Source organism: Nelusetta ayraudi, unplaced genomic scaffold (assembly GCF_046127955.1).
Source record: "Nelusetta ayraudi isolate G7.1 ecotype Tasmania unplaced genomic scaffold, CSIRO-AGI_Nayr_v1 ptg000011l, whole genome shotgun sequence".
Taxonomy (NCBI): Eukaryota; Metazoa; Chordata; class Actinopteri; order Tetraodontiformes; family Monacanthidae; genus Nelusetta; species Nelusetta ayraudi.
Window position 1 is genome coordinate 4,635,288 of NW_027466061.1, and position 22,964 is coordinate 4,658,251.

The window sequence follows — 22,964 nt, forward strand, 5'->3', positions numbered from 1 at the left end:
TTATCTTCCCACCGCACACAAGGGCCTCTGTACGGAAATGAACATGAGGTTGAACTTTGTTAAACGTCTTATGTTCTGTCGTTGTTGTCCTGAAAGGCTTGTGGGAAATCAATTGAGCCTGCTAGAAGGCAGTGTGTGTGTGGCTTTAGTCGATACTGTCCTACACCAGCTGACCACTGATGGAATTGACCGTGCCACCTGTGACAACACTGCAGAGGCGACGCATCAAATCACGATGGTGAGATGCTCAGTATCAGTCTCATCTCTGCATGTTCCTGCACTTTGCAATGACTTTACTGTCCAGCCTGTGTTTGTGCAGGATGGACGGCTGATGGTCTGCCTTCTAAACTGAGGGCGAGACTGGAGTTTGGATGGTCGCACTTACAGGGCAATAAAAAGAACGTATGTTTGACTTGACATTCCTACACATTACATCTCAGTCCGCCCCAAAACTGCACCAAAGGGAGTCCTTCAGTTTAGTCTTGTAATATCATAATCAGAGCTCATGTGCGGTTGAGTATATTTGTGTTGGAGTTCAGGGTCGGTTCATGGTGACTCTGGAATGAAGCCAGCTGCATATACATCTGTTTATGTTGTTTCGTTTTTTTTTTTTTTTTTTTAAAGTCTGGTCTTTTTATTTCTCCCCTTCTAATTTTGCTGTTCTGCCTCCACGCAGTCAAGTCCAAAATGTTCCATGCACTCCAATAAAATAATAATACAAAAAAAACACAAATGGACAAAGTGCTGGGATGCCTTTGCTGCAGGACCGCTGTGAAGGTTTAGCTCCCTGGGGTTTGCACCGGAGCCTGAGGCCATGGGAAGAGCGAGAAGATACGGTCATTGCTCTGAGCATGGTAAACATTTCACACGTCACCGCTCGGCTGTTAAATTCATTACTTCTCCTTCTGAGGAAACGCGAGGCCAGAGGCAGCGGGGGCTCTCTCCAAACAAACATCACCCAGACAGAGAGCGAGAGAGAGAGAGGCAGGCGGCTGTGTGCATCCGTCTGCACTTACAACAGCGGCTATATGATAACCTTTACCAAACACGGTAATATCTGGTGACGGGGAGGGAGCGCCCGGAAAACTCTTGGCGCATCAGTAGCGCGTTTGTGAGTGCGTGAGATATATAACAGTAAATAGTATTAATTAAATAGTATTAACAGTGTTAGATAAAAACAATAAGAACAACAATAATAATAAACATCATAATATTTTTTTCATTACTATTGTTTTTTAAAATTTCTATTATTATTATAATGACAATGTGATTGTGTGAGGTTACTCGTCAATATGTGGCCCTGTGATAAACTGGAGGCTGAGTTCAGTGACTGGGGGAGGATAGAAAGACAGAGCGGCTGCTGACAGGGAGTGAGCATCTGACCCAACGCTGCACCGTCACTAGGACAACAAGCAAACAAGCAACAAAAAGCAGCTTTGTGAAACATCTGCTCGTACGATGAAGTGTTAGCGGAGATCCTGTCTCTCAGGTCAAATCTGCACTGGAACATCAAGTCAGAAGATGAGAGTCTGTTGGTGTAAAAGGCCCTCCCTCCTCTCTGACAAGAGGTCGAGCTCGTGGGATAAACGCACGGCAGATTATTGGAAATCCAAGTTACGCAACAGCAAAGTTTTTCTGAAATTTGTAAGAGTGTGTGCCCTTCCGATCTTTCTCAATATCTACATGTGTCAGTGCTTTATCTTCTACGACTAAAATACCAAGAATAAAGTTGAATAAAGAAAGTTGAATAACTCCAAAACAAAAGCTTAACATAATAAAATGCGTTTCTTTTTCATTTCTATAGTTTTTTTTAAATTTCTATTCTTATACAGGCGTCCGAGCTGGACATGGGTGACAAACCTTGACAACAAAAGACAATAAAGTTTTATCTTGACTTTTGAATAAAACGGCACTAGAGTGCTTAATATAATGTGAGGCTAAATTCATCGTCTATCACTCAGAGCAGATCTATCTATCTATCTATCTATCCATCCATCTTTCTATCCATTTTTGTGCTGGCATGACTTAAAAGACAGTTATTTCTAAATGATCTCTCAGCCCCACCTGAGCCTGCTGCTGCCTCGGCTGTAGCTGAAGGACGCTGTGCGGCAGCCGAAGGTGGCTGGAGTTTTAATGACCGACTCCAGAGAAGGACTCTTCCTCATCAGACTGGTGGGTTTTAAGTCGTCCCTGCAGCCGGACAACTTATCTGGTGGGAGTGAAGAATGCAGGATAGAGACAGGCAGGGAGGCATGTGAGAATCTTAAGACTGGGCTGAAGGCAGGTAATAAAATGTGACAAGGTAAGATGGACCGTAGGTGAAATAAGACCTGCGGAGAAATGCAAAAGGTTGCCTCTGACTTTAAAAGTGATTTATCATTGGCGCTGTGCAGTCATAGCAGCACGCTTCCCCATCGGCTGGATAGACACAGGAACTACTGACACACAGTCCTGAGCACTAATTGCCAAAGCAGCTGTGTACCTTTAGCGAATAACAGTTTTTCATATTTTCATGGAACCAATAGAGGTCCCACTGAGATTCAAACTCTCTTTTTCCCGGCAGGTCCTGGCCAGTGAAAGAAATGACATGGAACACAAAAATGGATGAAGTTAAATATTACACTTTTCATAGTTAGTCAAAGGAAAATGGGACGTCACACCATAGTTTTCATCTTAGGATATTTTAAAAATAGATTAAAACGACAGCAGGAGCATAGTTCCTGGAGTTGTAGGCTGTTCCAGTCAGAGTGGGGGCGGGGGGGTGGCATTAATAAAACACAGCTTCATCACTCTCACTATGAACAATTGAGGCAACATATAAAAGGGGTGTAACCGCAGGCAGTGATGTCCATCAGTCTGACATTTCAGTGTTACTCACAATTTAACTCGGTGAGTCAAAGCAACACTTGGCTGCCCCCGCTGAGCCAAAAAGCCATCATGTGTTCCAGCGTAACCTCTGAAAGTGTGCCACGTGCACGCGCAAAGGAGCTGAAGGGCCTTGTTCCCTCAAAATAATATCTGTATCACTCACCGTATTGAGAGGAAAATTCCCCGTGATTAATCCTTTTCTCCAATGACTTTGACAGAGGCTTTATGTACGACTGTCTCTGACGGAAAGAAAGACAAAGAGGAAAATGATCGGCTTTCAGCCACAGATATTTTCTTAGCGTGGTGAAAGAACTGTGGTTGAGGCCTGTACCTGGATTGGCGAGACGGCAGCAGCAGGCGGCGTGCGAACAGGGATTCCACTCAGTGGGCTTCGTAGAGAGGAGTGCAGTTGGACAGTGTGTCCTGGTCCGTCTGATTTGACAACATATAAACTGACTATAAATGACGGCATCAAACAGGCAGAAACTGTTAACTTTAAACAAAACAAGATGTTATATATCTAAAGGAGTTCTGGTCAGTAATAAAGTCTGACTTTTTTTTTTAAATCTGGGAGCAATAAGTGAATGTTGACCCTAATTTCTTGATGTCAAAAATCTGCTTAATGTATTTTTCAGTGATGCTCTTATTCATGTGGAAGCTGCTCCATCAGTAAGAGCTGCAGTCAAGTACTGTATGATTTGATGCTGGTTAAGATGTTTAGTTTTGAATTTGAAATTATTGGTTGGTACTCCTTAAAATGAAATATTTTCGATTTCACAGATTTTGACACAAAAATTAAACATTTTATACCAGTCTATATTCAATGGTGTTTTATAAAGTAAAACTATTTAGATTTGAATGGAGAGGTTTCTTTCTCTGACTTGACTTAAGTTAAAGTGACAGGCAATCAAATAAAAAACAGATGCTGTGACACTATTTGGAAATATGCAGAATCCATAAAATAAATGAATAAATAAATAAATAAATAATACTGTTACATATTATGTAATTTTTACTTCCTTAAAGCTCTCATGCTGATGTTCTTCTTGAAAAAAACAAAAAACAAAACACAAAACTTGCTACGGTCTTATTCAAAAGGGAGTCAACAGGAGAAAACCCCAAAGCTTCAAGGTTTGTTTGACATCAGAGCTAAAAATATCTTCTTACATATTCAAGTGTCAGAAACAAGATCATTCTTGGGAACTTGTTGACTTAATTTTTGAATTTATAAAACAAAACAAATAAAAACAAAATAAATTAAACTGCCTTGTATAATGATAATTATAGATTATATTTATTATACAAATTCAACTCAAGCGAAGGACTAAGACGGCTCTTCTTGGAGACCGTTTGTGTCAGTGTGTTGTTGTGGAGGTGCTCGCTGCTCACTCTGGCCCACAGTATCAAAGGACTTAATGAGGGATTTGACAGTAGCTCCGGCTTCTGCATCGGCATCTCCGCCGGCATCCATGGGCGCGGTGGGGATCATGGAGATGCCGCACCAGTGACGGCCGCTGTCAGAGTCAGACACTCTCGCCTCGTCTCCTGGAGACCTGGCGGACACAATCGACAGGGACACAGACTGTACACAGTGTTGGGGAGCATCATATCACTTCACAACCAAGGAAGAATCGTGACTGCACTGATGATGTGATGATAAAAGAGGGCAAAGGTCATCTGGATTTGCCCTAAAAAGCTTAGCACTAGCGTGAAATAGTTCTGCCTCACATGCTTTTGATGCTCTTCTGTTTTTGAATGTGAAAATTAGAAAAGTAACACAATTTAAAAAAAGAAGAAGACCTGTTTTAATTTGTTGAAGTTACATTAACCAGTATATTTCGACTAGTAAATTGTCACCTACTACACTTCCACATAGTCAAGCCTGGAAACACGACTAATATCCTTACCAGATTGCATGGCAAGATCACAGTTTGACGACTCAACTCCAAAAATGGTCAATGTTTTTTTTACAGCGAGTTGCGGAAAACCGCATGAAAAACAAATTCTTAGCAGTCAAAAGACTCGGGCATGCTGTCCAACCTTTGGTCACAGCAAACAGTGAGGACACAGAGGGAGGAATTTGGATAATCTTCACCAGCGGCGGATAAGGAATTATTTTAAAAGTCAGGATTAGTTTTTGCTTTTGCATTTTTTCCTCCAGGAACAACACTGAGCACAGCTCCAGACTGAAACAGATCAACAGCCACCACTGGGTTGGTGTAGTTTCATTTATTGATTTGCCCAATGAACAGTCAGACACACAAACAATAAATGTCAATGTCTGTTTTCTTCACAGGTGCAGAAACCAGTCACAAGACTTCCGATGTCTTGGAATAAATTAGAAGCACATTCACTGTGTGGTTCATTAAAGGGCTTTACTTTAGCGAATGACGAATCACACGTTCACACCACCATTATACTTTTTTCTTGACAGTGTTTCTGATGAGACTCAGATGTTTAACATTTGGAGTGCCAGCTAGAACAATATGGCTTTCGGTAAAGAAGCACACGCCGAGTGTCTCAGAGGGAAACTGGACTTTAGAGGAGAACCTGAGATCCAGCGGAATGCCAAAGTATGACAAGCGACACATAGAATTGGTTGAGTGGCTGGTAAAAGTGACATCACAAGAACACTGACGTGATCGTCTTTATATACCTGGCGTGATAATTCCAGAATATTTAACAATAAAGTCTCACTGAGGTTTCGCGAAAGATTTCGATTCAGCCGTCATGTTCGTATAAAATGGAATGCTCATCGCCATCGCCTGATCTGACGGTGATGTATTTCAACAGGCGAAATTCCTCGTTAAGAAAAGTGAAGCAGAGAATTCTGAGTCTGTGTGTTGGAACTGAAGCCCTGGGGTGAGTTCGCTGAGGTACAGCTGTCTGTGGCAGTCTTGTCACTTCTCTCAGGAAGAACGTCAACTTTAGAAATTCAGTGGCAATACAGCGATCATCACATTATAGTACAGCAACAGGACAGACTTTGTCATCACGTCCACAGTAATGGCACCTGTGTGTTCAGTGATACTGCCATCTAGCGGACAAATATAACAACTGCATCCCATTTCACACATGTATACGAAAAAGCTCTACTTCTGTCTTCCAGGTTGAGTTGGTTTTAAAGATATGAGTGAATGTTACATGACGTAAAGAAAGGCAAAACATAAGCTTCATCACAGAAACAAATACATTTTCATAAAAACATTCTGCTGCGTTGCTCTTCCCTTGAAATGAGGATTTCATACCCCTCTATGTTATGGACTGCCAGGAGAGCTTTTCAACAGTTACGTATTTAAGTCTTATTCTTACTTCTTCCAGCCTTTCCAAACAGCTCGGCTCCCTCCTACCATGTCGATTTCTCACCAAGGCACAAATAAGCTTCACACAGTTTGAGAAGTGGGAATCGTTTCAACGTGATATTTCTTTAGCAGAGGTCAAGAACAGAGAGAATACATTCTTAGTGGGAAAGAAAATGCAGCATTGTTATTACTTTCTCTTTTTTAAATGACAGAGGACACGTAGAAAAGTCAAAGCCTGTCTCTGAGTCTTGAGAACTGCTGTATACTGCATCTTCACCAGGCCAGGTTTAGAACAAGATTGACTTACAACATTGTTTTAGAAGACAGAAGAAGAGAAAAAAAGTGCAACAATAACACTGTCTTCAGGGTGTGTTGAGGTGGGGAGTCTTCTCTAGTGGCCCTCTACTGCTGTCTTGGTATCAAAAGTGGCTCCGGTGCTTATTCTGGGGGGGAAAAAGGAAGAAAGATAAAACATACAGCCTCAATGTGAAAAAAAAGGTATTTTTTTTAAGTTTTACATTTTCAGAATAACTTAAGAATTTACATTTCTTAAGATTTTTTCTGTTAAGGCAAACTTCTGAGCTGTTCTTACACACTGCTCCATGCATACCTTGTAGGATTAATAAGGTCAATTTATAACTTCAAGTAAGACTGAATCACCCAGTGATGGAGCTGCTATGCATGTGTATCTGAAGCAGATGATGCATAACCTGAGTTTAATCCAGTCATACACCGTGCACACCATCCTGGTGTTCAACCAAAGGAAAAACAAAACAAAACAAAACAAAAACAAAAACAAAAAACAAAGTGGGAGAGTTATTCATTCAAAGAACAGCAGATGGCGTCGTACGCATCTGTATTCATGTCAGGTTTCAAGAAACCAGGCAAGGCGGAAGGAGGCGATATCGTCCCGGAAGTGCAGTCAGTGGGCACACAGAGAAGACAAGACAGTGGAGACAGGCGGAAGCAGCGACACAGAAGCCAGACAGAGACAGGAAGGGGGTGAGCAGCAGCAGCAGGAGCAGCGGCAGCAGCAGCAGCAGCAGCAGCAGCAGCAGCAGACAGGGCTTAAGGGACAGGCAGGCTAGCTGACAGAGGCTCTGCTCACTGGGCAGGGGACTCACCTGGACTCTTGTCTGAGGGACATCTGTGACTGAGTCATCACAGGGAGCTGCTGCTGGAGGAGGAGGAGGAGGAAGGGGATGGAACGCAGCGCAACGGCTAATCTTGGGGGGCGTGTGCTCACGTGGCCGACGTTCGAAACTCTGAGAATCCAAAGTGCCTGAGCCGCCGCGTGAGGCGTCACGAGCGAGTATGCTTGCTGCTGGTTTTTAAATATTTTTTCTTTAAGGACGGCCTGTTTTTCAGGAGCGCATGAGACATTGATTTGATTGGTGCTTTTTATGCGGGAAGTGCCTTGAATAGGCGGGAAGGGAGGATTGGACCTGTTGCAAAGGTGAAGGGGTGACAGTCTCACAGAGGTCGCGGCACTTGCACACTCAAACACACGTATACACAGTGCAGTCACACACAAACCGGCGCAATGCGCTCTACAAGTGCGTCCGTCCAGAACAATACGCTGATGTGGAGAATATTACATTATTATATCGTATTCACTCGCAGCAAGGAGACACTTTAATCAAACTGCATCTTTTTGTCAAGACGCTTTATGTTTTTTTTCTTGTTTTTTTTTGCATCTGCACAGATCATGCTGATGATCGGCACTTTCACCAAGACTCCAGGTGGTTGCAGTGTGCACAGTGTGTGGAGGTGCTGTGGGTCAGTGTGTGAGAGGAAGGCAAAAGGGGGAGGGGCACAAGCTCAAAGGAGTGGAGTAAATATACTGAAGGAAGTTTCTGAAGGAGACCAGAGATAAAACCACGTCCCACAAAGCCTTGATAAAAAAAAAGTAATCATTAAAAAATAAATAAATAATAAATAAACACAACAAAAAAACCCAAACTGAGTTGTGACACTCTGGTCACCGTTTTCTCCTCTTGACTGAGCAGCAGGTTCAAAACAGACCACATTCTCACACCCGCACTGTGCAGGGAGACACGGGGGACTGCAGCCAAGAGGAGGGGAGGGTTAGACAGTGGGAGGAAGAGGAGGAAGAGGAAGGAGGGTGGAGCTCGGTACCTGACTCCCTGCAGCGCCTCCAGGTCAGCGGACAGCTTGCCGCTGCGCTCCTGCTCCTCCTGCAGCTGCCTCCTCAGCGAGCGCAGCTCCTGCTGGGCCTCCACCTTGATGTCGTTGGCGACCACCACCGCCGTCTGCAGGTCGGCCTGGAAGCGCCGCCACTCCTCCTTCTCCTCCTGCACGGCCGGGCGGAGGGAGACGTGGATGTGAGACGGACGGCGGACGCACGTGGGCATTTATAAAAAATAAAAATAAGGGAGAAGATGCTTGTGAAGGTTTGGATGGGAGCGAGAATAAACCTCCATCCTACTTCAATAAGAGGTAAAGGTAGAACTCATAGTTTGGTATCCAAGTGAATTTACTACGCTTCTTTTTTCACTCTGGATTTGAAGGCAAGCTGAAGCTCTCGTTGACCCAAAAGGCCGATGAGAGCAGCGAGACGGAAAATAATAATAGCTTGCAGGCATTTTTAGGAGGGAGCTACTTTTGATGTTTGAAGAGTATTTTTCCCTCTCTCGCTTCTCCTCCAGTGTCCGGAACAACTGGGGCTCCTATCAATCCATAGTTGGGTACGTACATGAAAGAAGGGAGAAGGATTTCAAGAGGGAAACCATAAAGTACAGGAATCTGTCTCTGTGCTTGATGATGTCTGTTTTTTAAAGAGAGTGGAGGAAATCACAGCGGGCCAAAAACGATGGCAGTGGCTGTCAAGGCCACCCGCGTGCAAGGTTGGGCAAGGTTGAACATTTGGCATTGAGACAAGGGGGAAAAAAGTGGAGTAGAAAAACATCATCCTGACATTAAAGTGACACTCCACCCATTTTTTTACCCATCCCTGCTGAGCTTTAGAGTGAGGACAGCAGCACGATTCAATAAAGGAAACCTGTTTTTCGTGTTTCACTCTACAACTTCTTCATCTATTTTGCACTTAAAATGTGCTTCTGAAATGCCTTGAGGGTAAATAAACAGCAGACACTGATGATACAATGCAGTTATAGGATATCATAATAACAAACAGCTATTGAATCAACAAGCTTTTCACAGCCTGAACATGTGAAACCTCTTTCTACACTAGAAGCATTTTTTTTTATTGCACATCCATCCTGTGCTTTCCACTGCCTACCGTCTCCAACAGATAAGCCTCATAACTCATTACCGGGCCAGGCTCTCTTACCTTTATCTGTCGGCTCAGGACTTTAAGTTGTCGCTCCGCCTCAGCTTTTTGATCTTCCAGCTTTTTGACAAGATCTGCAATAAGAAGCTCAAGGTTGGTGAGAAGTGCCAATCACAAGCACTGCGCCGCAAAAAGAAAGACAGCAACAGTCCCTTCTGGACTGGATTGACATGTTTTATTGTGTCTGGGTAATGGACGCCCAACCAATGAAACGTAGCGACCACAGTGACGGAAAGCACTTGACTTGTTTGAGGTGTTAAAAAGGTGGTTTTTCGTTTTGTTTTGTGCTGGAGCCTTTCCCAGCCGTCATTGGGCGCAGGCGGGGTTACACCCTGGACAAGTCAGCAGTCAGAGACACAGACAACCATTGACACTCACACCTACTGCCAATTCAGAGTCCCAAATACGCCTCAGGTGCACGTGTCTGGGACTGTGGGAGGAAGCCAATCAGGTGCTTTTGATAAAAGCTATTTGTTCCCCACGATGCATTAAACAGGAAGTGAAGGGATACAAGATTCTCTCAGCCTGCACAAGCAACAAGCCATCAGACTGACAGTATCATGTCATGTGCAATAACTCTTTGCACCTTGCAATTTGTTTTTACCATTTATTTACTGTTTTTATTGTTAGTGTCTTTGAGCGTTTAATCGTGTATTTCCATCATTTTTCTTTTCTTCTCATTGTATTGGAGCTCCCGTGCATAAGATTTTCACATGTATGCACCTAAACACTGCATGTAAATGACAAATAAAAGTGAATGTGAATGTGAAATCTGAAGCGGACATACTCTCCATGTCCAGGACGGCCTGGTTGGTGTGGCAGTTGACGGCCCTGTGCTGCTCCACCTGGTCCTCCAGTTCGAAGATGGTCTCCTTCAGCTCCTTCACCTGGTTCTCGCTCTGCACGGTCGCATCCTCCAGCGAGGTCACCTGACTCCTCAGCTTCTGCTCCTTCTGCTCAGCCTGCTCTTCTACCTGGTGGCATCTGGCCTCCACCTGCCAACAAATGTTGGGCTGTCATTGTGAAGGCAGTGGCTGGAAACAAGTGAGTCTCTCTAGTGAAAGTCAATGCAAGGCGCTGATGAAACACTTGGCTCTAGTCTGGATTATTTAAGATGATTGCAGATGCATTTCTGTTTTTGATCTGGACAAGGCCTCTTTACATTTGTGAGAAAGGCTTCATACCAAGTAAACAGACCAGCTTTGAAAAGGAAAACACAATTCTACTCAGAGTGGAGTACATTATATTACACTGCTAAGCAAGTCTGGTGCGATGGCAAGTCGTTTTTTATTTGAAGCAGCAGGAAAATAAAGAGCATTGCCGAGGTGTTCATCACTTTAATGAATTTGATTATTTGCACTGTGGCCACTGCTTCTTTGGCGTTGAAATAATAGTGGATGAATCATTTTTTCTGCTTTATTTTCAAGCAGGTATTACTAAAACACAGATTACACATGGCGCATTTATTGGACAAACCCGGTTTCAGAGTTCCCAGCTGATGCCGTTCAAAGTCAAGCTTACGTTGCTCTGACACAAACTGTTTGGCTGCAGCGTAAACAGCAGTGACTCAAAAGTGAGAGCTCACTCTGGATTAGATGCGAGTGCATCACGGTCTTCTTCACTCCAACTGCTAAACTACCATAAATCACAGCACAGTGAGGAACTATGTTGTACTGCAAGAAAAAGTAATACAGCTGCCTGTGCGCAGAAATAAGCGAGCAATGAGGTTATGGAGAGCTGGCACGATGGCACTGACTGTGATAGACTGAGAGTGAAGTGATGTAGCGACCCCACCCTCACACCAGAGTGACAGAGGACGGGCATGTGACTCGCACAATAGTGGAGCGCCTTGCTGCTGCCACCAGCGGCCGCAGTCCAACAGTGATGACATCACCCTGCTGACGGAGACACACCTAAGCTCGGAGTCGAAAACCACTGATGTGTGTGTGAAGGAACGCTAACCTCAGCCTGTCGGCTGCGTGAGCCACAAACACACGAGGATAGTGCAGGGCCAACGGGCCGATGAGGAGAGAAAGTGGCTGAAAAGTTTAAAGTTTACGATCTGTTTTTCTGGGATTTCAGAGCGACGCTCAAACCAAACCGATCAGCTGTTTCTGTGTAACAGGTTTGTCGCTGCCACACCTGGGTTTGACAGGTTCTGCTCCACACCTGCATGCTGAGGCTGATGTGATCCTAATGAAAGCCACGGACAGAGAGAGTATTCTGGCAAGCTTTGGAAGATTTGTCACGCTAGCAGCCCAACACGCTGCTCACCAAAACACGACAAACTCACGTGACCCCATTTCGATGCTAAACGATAACGACCAGAATAATTCGCAATGCAGCTGAATCTCTTCGAGGGAGGAGCTAAACAGCAGTGACTGACTATTTTTCTGATATCATATTACGTATATCAATTTAGCCTTAAAATGATCAATATTCTGCACTCAGGGGTCGAGATCAGTCTCTACTTCTTCCTGCCCCCTTTCGAACATGAGAAACCCTTTTTCTTGTACTGATCAGTTGCCTGTTTGTTTCTTTCGCTGTTTGCTTTTTTGTCTTTTTAATTTTTTTTTTTAAATTTCTGTTGTTTTATCATTGTTTACATTTTCAAAATAAACAAAAAAGAACCAGGGCTGCTGCTGTTTTGACAGTGACAGGTTCACTAACTCTGAACACTGGAAGGTGTTGCGCTCCTCCTACCGTGCACAGGGTCGTTTGCAGGTGCTCGCACTCCGCCCGGGCCTGAAGCAGCTCCTGCCGCAGCTCTGTCAGCTCCCCCTCCAGCCGCTCCCTCTCGGCGTGGGCCGTCTTCAGCAGGCTCTGCGCCTCGCTGCCGTCGCCGGCGCTCTGCACCGCCTTCAGCTCCTCCATCTTCTGCCTCTCGGCGTCCACCTGCGCCCTCAGGCGGCCGTTCTCCAGCCGCAGGCCCTCTGCCGCCGACCGCTGCTCCTCGGCCGCCTGCGCCGCCTGCCCCGCGGCCTCCCGCTCCCCGCTCAGCCGCGCCTGCAGCCGGTCCACCTCCTCCCCGAGGCGGCATGCCTGGCCCTGGGCCTCCTGGTGCTCCTCCTCCAGCGCCCTCAGGCTGCCCGTCAGCTGCTGCTGGATGTCCACCAGCTTCTCCCGCTCGAAGCGCGAGCTCTCCACCAGCTCGCCGTACCTCTGCTCCAGCTCGGCCAGTCGAGGGCCCTGGCCGCCCAGCTCCTCCTCCCTCTGGGCCTGGGCCTGGGCCTGCTCCTGCAGCCGGCCCGCCAGGCTCTCGTTCTTCTGGGCCAGCAGCTCCACGCGCTCCCGCTGCTGCTGCAGGGAGGCCTGCAGGAGGCGCCTCTCCTCGGCCAGCCGCTCGTTCTCGGCCGTCAGCTCCTGGACCACCTGCTGCTGGTCGGCCAGCTCCTGCAGGGTGGCCTGCAGCTCCTCCGCCGTGCTGTGGTGGCTCTCCTCCATCTTGTGGATCTGCTCCGTCAGGCTCTGCACAGACACGTCCTTCGCCGCCCCGGCGCTCACGCTGCTGCTCGCCGACTCCGAGCGCGACGGGATCTTCTCGAACTCCGAGGAGTCGGGCGACGGCGAGCCCTTGGTGATGTCAGAGTTCGACGAGACGGACGTTTTGAGCGGGCTGGCGGCAGAGGGGAAAGCGTCCCTCTGTGGGGCCGAGCAGCCGGAGTCTGACGGCAGGCCGTTGGCAAGAGCCCTGGAGGGGGCGCCGGCGTCTGCGTCCGAGGGAGGAGACGCCTCCAAGGAGAGCAGCTTCTCCTTCAGCGTCTGGTTCTCCTCCCTGAGCGCCGCCAGCTCCCTCTGGAACTTGCCGTTTTTCTCCCGCAGCTCTCCCACCAGCACGAGGGCCTCGGCCACCTGCTCCTGGTCCGCAGCCGGCTCCTGCCACGAGACTGCGTGGGGCGACGGCGAGGACGCGGCCGAGGACGCTCTCTCTCTGCAGCGCTGCAGCTCCGTGCGGAGGCTGCTGATCTCCGAGTCCTTGGCCTTGGCCTCGGCCAGCAGCTCCTTCACCTGGCTCTCCAGCAGGCCCCTTTCCTGGCCCTCGGCATCGCTGCGAGACTTGGTGGAGCCGCGCGTCTGCTTGGTGAGAGTGGAGAGGCTGGAGGTGCTGGCACTGGTCACCATCCTCTTGGCGGTGGAGCTCCTGAGCTGCTCCCTCAGGGAGGTGCGGTCCCGTGTGATGGCGGAGGGGATTTCTCGAGGAGCCGGGATACCAGACTTTTTGGCAGCCTGGGCACCTGGAACACCCGAGAGAAACTGAATTTTAATGACGCACATTATTTCAATTATATAACCTCGGATATCGTTGAAAGAAATACAACAGCTAATTCATCATGCTGTGAAACAGCTGTGAAACAGTGGAAATGCCAATTACCAACAGGCCTAATGCTGTTTTCAACTAGCTCCTATTAAAACATGACACGGCAGCTGTGGCTCAGTTGGTAGAGCAGCCCGCGAATTGATAATCGAAGGGTTGGCGGTTGAAATCCCGCTTCCAACTGTCCACATGTTGAAGTGTCATTGGGCGAGACACTGAACCCTAAACTGCTCCTAATGGGTCTGGCAGCGCTTTGCATGGCAGCAGCCATCCATTGGTGTATGAGTGTGTGTGTGAATGGGTGAATGAGAGGCCATTGGAAAGCGCTTTGGGGTGAAGGTGCTGGGAAGCGCTATATAAGCGCAGTCCATTTACCATTTTTACCTTGAAGCCTTCAGTCTAGTCACATGAAAGCAACCAATCTGACTCATCAAGTCAACAGAAAATCCACTGTTGACTATGAATGTGAAACCAGGAAGGAGACGTTTACCCAGGAAGTGGTGTTTCAAACGTGCACCAGCCTCCTTGGCAGCGCTGTTTCACGGTCGGCCCGCCACCGACGCTAGAAGGTCAATGGAATCAGCGCGCAGGGGTGCTGAGGCCACCAATGTGCGATGGCTGGTGTGATGACACTAATTGAATGGACAGTGTGCCACATTCAGACGCCTCTGTTATTCAGCAGTTTCATGAAGCTGCTCACTATACACATATTGTTTCCCCTGCTCGGACAGCAGCTCATCTGCTTGGCACGGCCCGTCTGTTGCTTCTGCGCTCATTCATGGCGGCGGCGGCAGAGATTAACTCTGGCATTTCAAAAGGCACGAGCGCGGGTCGCCGGTGCGAGCCCATTCCAGGCCACTCTCGGACACCGAGGGCATTTTCACAGACGCCCGGGGTGAGCGGGGTGCGCCCTGGAAAAAAAACGCCTAATTGTTTATTTTTTCAGATCATCAGCAAACTGCTTTGGGCAGACACAAGGGGGCTGCTTGTTGGGAGGATGACAAAGGTCCCCCGTGCACGTGCTGGCTCGGGCACAAAGCAGCTTAAGCAGGCACAAAGACAGGCGCTGTCTCTCACATATAGACACCATCATTAAACCCCGCAGAGCCCAGAGCAGACAGGCGGCCTGTGTGCTGAGATAGACAGAGAATCCCCCTCAGCGACACACACGCGCGTGCGCGCGCGCACACACACGCATGCGTACACATGTTAACACAAACCTCTCGCTCACACAAAATCCACAAACAAATGGTCTTGTTTGGGTTGAGCAACCGAAGGCCCCTCAGGGCTCTTTAAGGACTGTGCCAGTGATCGGCACTTTAGAACATCCCCTGATTGATCTCTCTCTCTCTCTCTCTCTCTCTCTCTCTCTCTCTCTCTCAGCTTGCTGCCAACACTGGCCCGCTTTCACAGGACAGAGTAGTTTAACATTCCACGAGAGTGCCTGGATGAGTGAAAAGGTGCTTGGAAAGGGGAAGTGAAGGCAAAACATTCAATCAAATCCATCCAGCCTGATCAAAACACGGCAGATCAGTACTGTCAGCCTCCAGTGGCACTGACGGGATCCACTTTAAGTTTGTTCAGGGTTGAACCCAAAGAGACCAGGGACTCAGCTGCCATTCAGCCATTAGTCGGCAGCAGAAAAGCCCTTTAAGCATGTGACGATTTTCACTGATAACAGGAAATTGTCTCTTATCATTGACTTGTTATAACACCGTTACCCCACAACAAGAGGGTTGCAGGGACGATTCCTGGGCTTGAGGGTTTGCTGAGTTTGCATGTTCTCTCAAGATTTACTGCCCCCACAGTCCTAGGAAACGCACAGTCACAGAGGACCAGCACACCAGGCTAACTGAGAACCCTGTCAACCTGTCGGCAGGTGGGTGTGGCTATCCCTGTGATTGACTGGCGACTTGTCCAGTCAGACAAAATGAATGGGTGGATTAATGAGTTGAGCTCATTACTTCTCTCACAATGAAAACAGATGATGTTGTGTCTGAATCATATCAGCTCGTCAGAAGATGTATCCTCCGCTGAGCTGGATAGGGTAAACACTCCTGAGGCTCGCCATTATACAATAGCGTGATAGCTTCAGAAATAATGTGAGCACAGTAAGAATGACAGACTTCTCAAAGCAACTGTTTGTGCCTGGATTGCACAGAAAAAGGCATAAAGTATTGAATGTTGTGTTAGACTTACATCACATTGCATCACCTGCTCTGACCCTCTCAGACTGGGCCAGCAGCAGCAACTGACAGTCCAAACAACAATTTGTAGGATAAATGTGGAACATAGATGAAGAAGTCAACCTAGTTTTCTAACAAGATTTTAAATGTGTTACTTTTAGATGTGCAAAAACCATGAATTTATTTTATAACAAAAAACATGAAAAATCAACAAACCAACACTTGGCCAGAAAAAAATGTTTGTGCAGAGAGCAGCACTGCAAGGATCCAGTGTCCCTTTAAAAAAAATAAATTAAAAGCCTCTCCTCTGCACTTCACAGAGAATGAGTTTGTGAGTGATAGAATGAGTGCAGCGTGCGCTCCTGAATTATGTACTGTCACTTGGAAGACGCTCATACTAAATCAGCACTGTGCACTGTTGCAAATGACTGTTTACATGCACTGCAAGAAGCATCGTCTAGCGAGGACAGAGAAAGACGGCAACACCCCTCACCTACTTCATGGCCCCTTGTCATATTACTATTATAATCGGTGATAAAGCAACAAGCTGGTCCCTGTTAGAGAGAGAGAAGGGGAGAGAGAGAGAGAGATGGCGAGAGAGCGAGAGGAGTCATGATGGGAGGGGTGGTGCTGGGGGAGAGGGATGGGAGTCAGATTAGAGAGAGATCCGTATGAGGGATGAGGACGGGTTGCCAGGAGTGGGACGGCTTTTCATTTGCTGTTCTTTCATTTGATGCTCACTCCTGAAATGAACTCAGCTCTGATGGAGCGAGTCACTGGGGTCAGCACATGCACAACAGCAGCATCACACGAGGACTCGGCTTCCATTCATAAGAGAATACTTTAGAGATGCTAACATTAACCTAAACCAAATACCTGCATGTCTCACACATGCTTTTACCTGCACCTGCAAATAATAATGAAATAAAATGTATTTTGATGATGCAGAACAGGGCTAATCTTCATTACACAAGGTACCAATGTTCCAAAGTTCTTAGCATTGTGTAATCAAACTAATGATTTAGCACACGGTCAAATAAAGAAACACTATTTAAGTCAAATTAAAATCTGGCAACGTGCTGGATGTGAAACATCGAACCAAAGAAAACATTGGCGTTTTTATGAAGCTGATGTTGGCAGTGCTGACAGAGTATCAGCGTGTCTCTCTGGGAGAGTCCAAACACAACCTTTATAGTTTATAGTTAACTTGATTCCAAGAGAAGCAAAACAGCTGCAGAAAGCGCAACTGAAGTGACAAGTTTAGCACTGGTTGCCAAAAACCAGTGACAGACACGGCAATGTCAGTCAGGAGCCGAGGTCAGCGAGACACAAGCAGGAGCAAAAATCAGATACATCTGAGGTGGACAAACAGAACTGCATCTGCAGGCGTGTTTGACAGTCATGGTAAAGCTTCACGACAGCACTGTTTCACTGTGGTTCAAAGTGAATGTTTGAGTCTCATGAAGATAACATTTAACACCGCCTGCAGGCTCCAAAGAAAAGGTGGTTTAAGTGCATTGCTCTTTTTTCCATTTAGAGTATTCAAATAGAGTGACTTCCACATCTGTATACCAAGAAGAAGAGGACATAAGTCAAGTAAAGAAATATGAGATAGACAGGCAGTACCACAGCCTTTTGGGGTGAAGATAAGGTTATTTCTTGAGGCTGAAAATAAAAGGATAGAAGACTAGCAAATAAAAAATCTTAATATTCAGAAAAGGTCTTTTCAAAAGGTCATTCCAAAGTAGACTTGGACAAAATCTGTTGTCCGAATATAGAACACACATGCCTGCAGAAGCTGCTCGGCGATATATCACGTTCTCCAAATAATGAAAGCTGACAAATGCAGAGGCGTTTGGCTCCGTTAGCTCAGTCAGAATTTAATGCTGTCTTCCATGTAGGCCGGCTTAGACCCAGGACCAATTACCTCTGAGAAGCACTAAATCTGTGAAAAGGAGTTGAATGGGCGGTTAAACGGTTCACCGAGGAGCTTTCTCCATCCAGAAAGGAATAAATCCTCACGCAGTCGGGACAGAACGGCTCTCAGTGATAGCGGAATGCAAACAGGCCACATGCTATTCTTTTTTCTTTTTTTTTTTTAAAACAATTGCTGTTTCATGAACTCTTTTAAACTTTTAAAGTGTGTCTCAGTTATTGTAGATTATTGTTTTGTTTTTTAAACAATAACAATACTTGAACAGCTGCAGCATAAACATCGCTGATGCACAATTCAAGCAGAGTGAGGACGCTGAGCATTGCTTACGCTTTTGTTGCTAATATTAACCAATTATCTGAATGAATAACACCAACTGGCTTCCAGTACATCAAGTTGTTCCATTCAGAGTTGGCTCTTTGATCACACTAATGAACTTTGCTGCCTTTCCTTCCCTCTAATGAAGATAAGCTTTCGCATCGCAGCCGGAGCTCCGCGGCTGGATGTGGTCCAACAGTGGACGGACGACTGGAGCCGGTTGGCTCGCCGGCCGTCCCAGAGGTGACGGAGTGCATCGTGGGCGCAGCCGTCGATTAACGCAGCAGGGGAGGGCAGAGGGCCGAGGAGCCTCCATGAATTAATGACCACAGGTGGTCTCTGGCGGCTTGGCTGTCTCCGTGGAGGAGCAGGAGGAGGAGGAGGAGGAGGAGGAGAAAGGAGCAGGAGGTCTCACTTATGTTACCAATCAGCAAATTTCATTAGCGCAAAAAAGTTTTCAAATATTTCCAGTAAAAGTTAATTTGTACACAAATACTTTGGATCTGATAAATAATAAGAAAAGTGACTATATACTGTATGCGCAATGTCATACTATTGATTATTTTATTTCTGTAAATATAGAGGTGTTTTAAGTCTTTTTATCCTCTGTCCTATTTTCTATTTATGTGTGCTATATTTCTATTGCATGGATACTCCTATTTTTTCTTTCTGCGTGTGAAAGCCAAAAGACTCCTCAAAATTACCATAAAATATCTTGAATCTATACACTGCAACACTTTGACTTGACTTATTACTCATTAATGGACCTGAGTGAAAAAAAAAGTTTTTTGTGCCTCATATCTTTCACTTCTTTTTCTCTGTTTTGTTTCCCTTTCTTTTGTTTTTATAGACAAGACTTGAAATACGATGATATTATGTTTATGTCTTCTGACATTGACTATTGTTTACACTTCATTTTTGTATATTGAAATTTCAATAGAAAAAAAAATGAGAAAAGAGGAGGGGCTCTCACTCCCTCCGTTCTCCCTCAACAGGAAGTGTGCAGTGCAGATTCTTTGGTCCAGGTGGAAGCGGAGATGGGAGGCAGGGAACGCAGTGTGACACTGCACATCCTGTTGACCCTGTGCCGGGGCCAGGCGTCACTCTGTGACACTCTGGGTATTCCTGTCCGCTGACAGCACACCACAGGCGCAGCAGTGACGCTGAGGCAGGCTGAGCTGCGTCACACCAACCATCTAGACGGCGGTGGAACTGGCATTGCACTGCACGCTAATAATTTGGCCTGCCATCGGCTACTCGCTCGTCGTTGGAATATCTGGGAAATGAAATGAGATCCGAGACGATAAATCAAAAATAACCAAGACTGCAGGAGTTCACTGGCTGCCATGGCAGCTGTGCAAACTGAACGTCATGAAACTTCAGAAGAGGCCGTCAGCCGTTTACCACCTGTTGTTGAAACCCAAACTACAGACAACACAGACCGGTCATGGACATGATGGCTTGAGAGGTGTCAGTGTCCTTTGTCAGGTCCTGGGTAATGAGTCATTTCTCGTCAAAAGGAGGCTACCAATACACTTGGTGCAACTCTCACTTTAATGTGCTCAACCTTTAGCTCATGAGACCCTCAGCCGAGCCCATGTTGCAGCCCTCTGATGATGGTCTCAATGATGGACAGCAAGGAGCGGTGTCACAAGAGCGCCTGCCCTGCCAGTGTCCCAGCAGCTTCATATAGTAAAAAAGCGGGGTAAAAATCAAAGTGTTGTTATGGCTGTAGCAAAAGAAAAATAAAAAAAATAGCGACGAAAGAAAAGCCTAAATACATTTCTAACCACTGTCTGACTAAAGAAATTACAATTCCATTTTATTTATTTTTTAAAATTTCTCCATAGATTGCAAATAAAACAGGCTTGATGTGAAAGTTCAAAGAAATTCTTGTCACTGGGACGTCACTGAGCCCCTTAAAGCAACAAATTATTTCCATCACACCATACTCAATGTCTGAAGATATTGCTTGGACTTCAGGGCGCCACCTCAGGGCTCACTCACCTCATTCATACATTCTTTACATAAAAAGAAACCAACCCCCAAAAAGTAAGAAAACGAGCAAACTGATGGATTTTATTGAATTGTGGCCTCAGATGCGTGTTTCTGCCTGAAACATTCCTTTCACAATAAAACTTCAGACAAGCATACTACTTCTGCCTGACTGAGCCAGTGACCCAGAAAGACATTAGACTAAAGGTTACCACTAGTTTGAATTTCCCCTTGGGGATTAATAAAGTTTTATTCTATTCTATTCCATTCTATTCTATTCTACAGACAGGGTTTTGGAAAAAGACAAGACAACAATATTGCACATCCACATTGCCATAGTCCAATCTAAGGCAAAGCTGGATGGCATTTAGACCTAACTGAAGAACCAAGCACGGCACTCAGGGCTTTCCATGGTAGATCTTAACCATCATGCATCAACTGCTGCCCCAAGCCACCAGAAGCCTCCAGCTCCTGCTTGCTTTCTGATATTGTGTCCCCATCTAAAATTTACAAAGGCTCTTTAATAAAGGGATGAAATAAAATGAAAGAAATGAAATCCATTCAGTGTATTTTGTAAACAATTTTCCCTGCGCCTGTCTAAGCAACATTACTCAAGGAAATCCAAGTGCGAGAAACACATTAGCTATGATGGCCCGTGTCAGTGAAGCCACCATTAGTTCTCTGTGGGTACGAGTTAATGGATTCTGTTATTTCTTTCTTGCATTTTCTGGGGTGAATGAACTGTGACATGTCTTTCTCTGAGCTGTTGTTCGGGAGACAAAAACGGAGCCTTACACTGCAGAGGCTCAGCCGGCACCACCATTACTGCCACAACAATACAGTTGAATAGGCTGAACTTGGCATCTTATAATCATAGCACAATAACTGACATGTCCTATCCATCAAAAGTGTTTTGAAGATGTATTTAGAACGAAGCCTGCGAGCAGACTAGTGATATCTATTCTCTCTGGGTATGAGGCTGTAATAAACTAAGTCCATGTCCACTGTGTGATTTCAGGACAGCAGCATGAGCAGCACACGCCCCTCTGCAAACATACAGCACTGTTGGATGGCCCGTATGTTTTCTGAACCAACTGCCATGGAAAACATGACTGATGTAACTTCCTCACGCAGTCCCGGCTATCACACTTTGAACAGACTTGTTTCCTCGAGTTGGTTTCTCTTTGCTGTGTCCATTAGTTCTGTAGGCAAGACCACAAAGTATCTGCAACCACTCTGCACTCCTTGTCTTGTAGCTCATAGTGATTTTAAAGTCTGCCATGACTTTTATAGCAGACCCAACAAGACATATGTCAAGACATATGTATATATGATATACATATATATACAGTATGTATATATGTATATGTATACACACATATATATATATATGTATATATATATATATATATATATATATATATATATATATATATATACATATATACATACTGTATATATATGTATATCATATATACATACATATATACTGTATGTATATACAGTATACACAGACATGTACATACACACACATACACACATATATATATATATATATATATATATATACATATATATGTATATATATTAGTATTAGTCAAAAACAAAAATACAGTAATGTTTAGATAGCACATAAGTTGCTCAAATATTTTATACCTCTATACTTTCTCTTCACTGCACTAATTAAACACTATTCGACAGCGCTAATAAATACAATCTACAATACAATCCTGCACAGGCAACACAATTATTGTTTGTCTGTACTAAGTGACATTTTGTACAACTTTGGACACTTGTACAATGTCCCTGTCCACATTGTTCTGGCTGCCCTTTTCACATTGGGTAATTAATGCCCTCTGTGGTGGTCTTATGGATCTTGGAGAAGAGTAAATGTCATTTGTGGACATAAGTTAATTATGTAGGTTTAGAATAGGAGATTCTTATGGTGTTTGGTGTCACGGTGGATTCACGGTAAGTAAAAAGAAATGTGAACACTGTGACATCTTTAACATTTAGGTGGCTTGCTTCCTTGCAACTCAACAAAACAACACAAATTAAGCATCAACATTGCAACTTCAATGTCCTCCACGTTCAAACAAAAAAATAAATAAAATCACTGTTTTATCACACTTTTGGTTTCTTCCTAAAACATTACAGCAACCTTTAAACATTCCAGTCGAACCTCGTTTCATAACATCACCTATTTTTGTCCATGTGAAAGTCCCAACGAGCCATTTTACCTCATTGAACAAACATGTTTCGGCTTCCCTTTAATTCTAGCCTCAAATGGATACAACTGACTGCAAATAGACTGGATGTTATTGGACTGTGTTTTCCTGACAATCCATCACCATCGAACAACATGCTGACCGCAGGCCTCTCGGTCTTGGCTGCTCTCTTGGTGAGCCAGAACCGGGAGACAGGAAGGCTCGGTGCAGTAGCCGTCGGGGTAATTTGGTCGTGATAAGACCTCCTTATCACTGCAGCAGACAACTTACTCCTGTGCATGCCACTTCAAAGATAACACCATCAATCAAAACATGAACGGGTTCCACCACTTCCCACATTTCTTTCCCCTACATCGCCAACCAGAAATGTTATTCTACTCTTCAAAGGCCAAAGACCGACAAACATCGGCTGGCTGTGATATTGCTTGTTCCTTGCGGCAAACTGCGCGCTGAACCCGCTGCTTCAATCCAATTTTAAACGCCTTTGTACTTATTACTGGGATCCT

At 45.4% G+C, this 22,964-nt stretch overlaps 1 protein-coding gene and 1 long non-coding RNA gene across 7 annotated transcripts in view; both read right to left on the reverse strand.

Moving 5' to 3' along the window:
• specc1 (sperm antigen with calponin homology and coiled-coil domains 1) overlaps positions 1-22,964 on the reverse strand; it is a 65,530-nt gene that overhangs the window by 18,723 nt on the left and 23,843 nt on the right. For 5 of the 6 annotated variants that reach the window (XM_076020210.1, XM_076020207.1, XM_076020209.1 and 2 more), the window contains 8 exons: positions 12,187-13,718; positions 10,271-10,478; positions 9,484-9,557; positions 8,310-8,485; positions 4,258-4,421; positions 3,200-3,300; positions 3,032-3,107; positions 2,065-2,209 (listed from right to left, as the gene is read on the reverse strand). In XM_076020210.1, the coding sequence (XP_075876325.1) occupies positions 2,065-2,209; positions 3,032-3,107; positions 3,200-3,300; positions 4,258-4,421; positions 8,310-8,485; positions 9,484-9,557; positions 10,271-10,478; positions 12,187-13,718 (2,476 nt within the window). Of the gene's footprint in view, positions 1-2,064; positions 2,210-3,031; positions 3,108-3,199; positions 3,301-4,257; positions 4,422-8,309; positions 8,486-9,483; positions 9,558-10,270; positions 10,479-12,186; positions 13,719-14,288; positions 15,174-22,964 lie in introns of those variants that run through there. The other variant, XM_076020212.1, reaches the window with a different exon arrangement.
• On the reverse strand, positions 5,083-8,303 carry LOC142884523 (uncharacterized). The gene is made up of 2 exons (XR_012926177.1): positions 7,295-8,303; positions 5,083-6,613 (listed from the first exon to the last, which is right to left on the reverse strand). It is a non-coding gene; the product is annotated as an uncharacterized LOC142884523 (long non-coding RNA).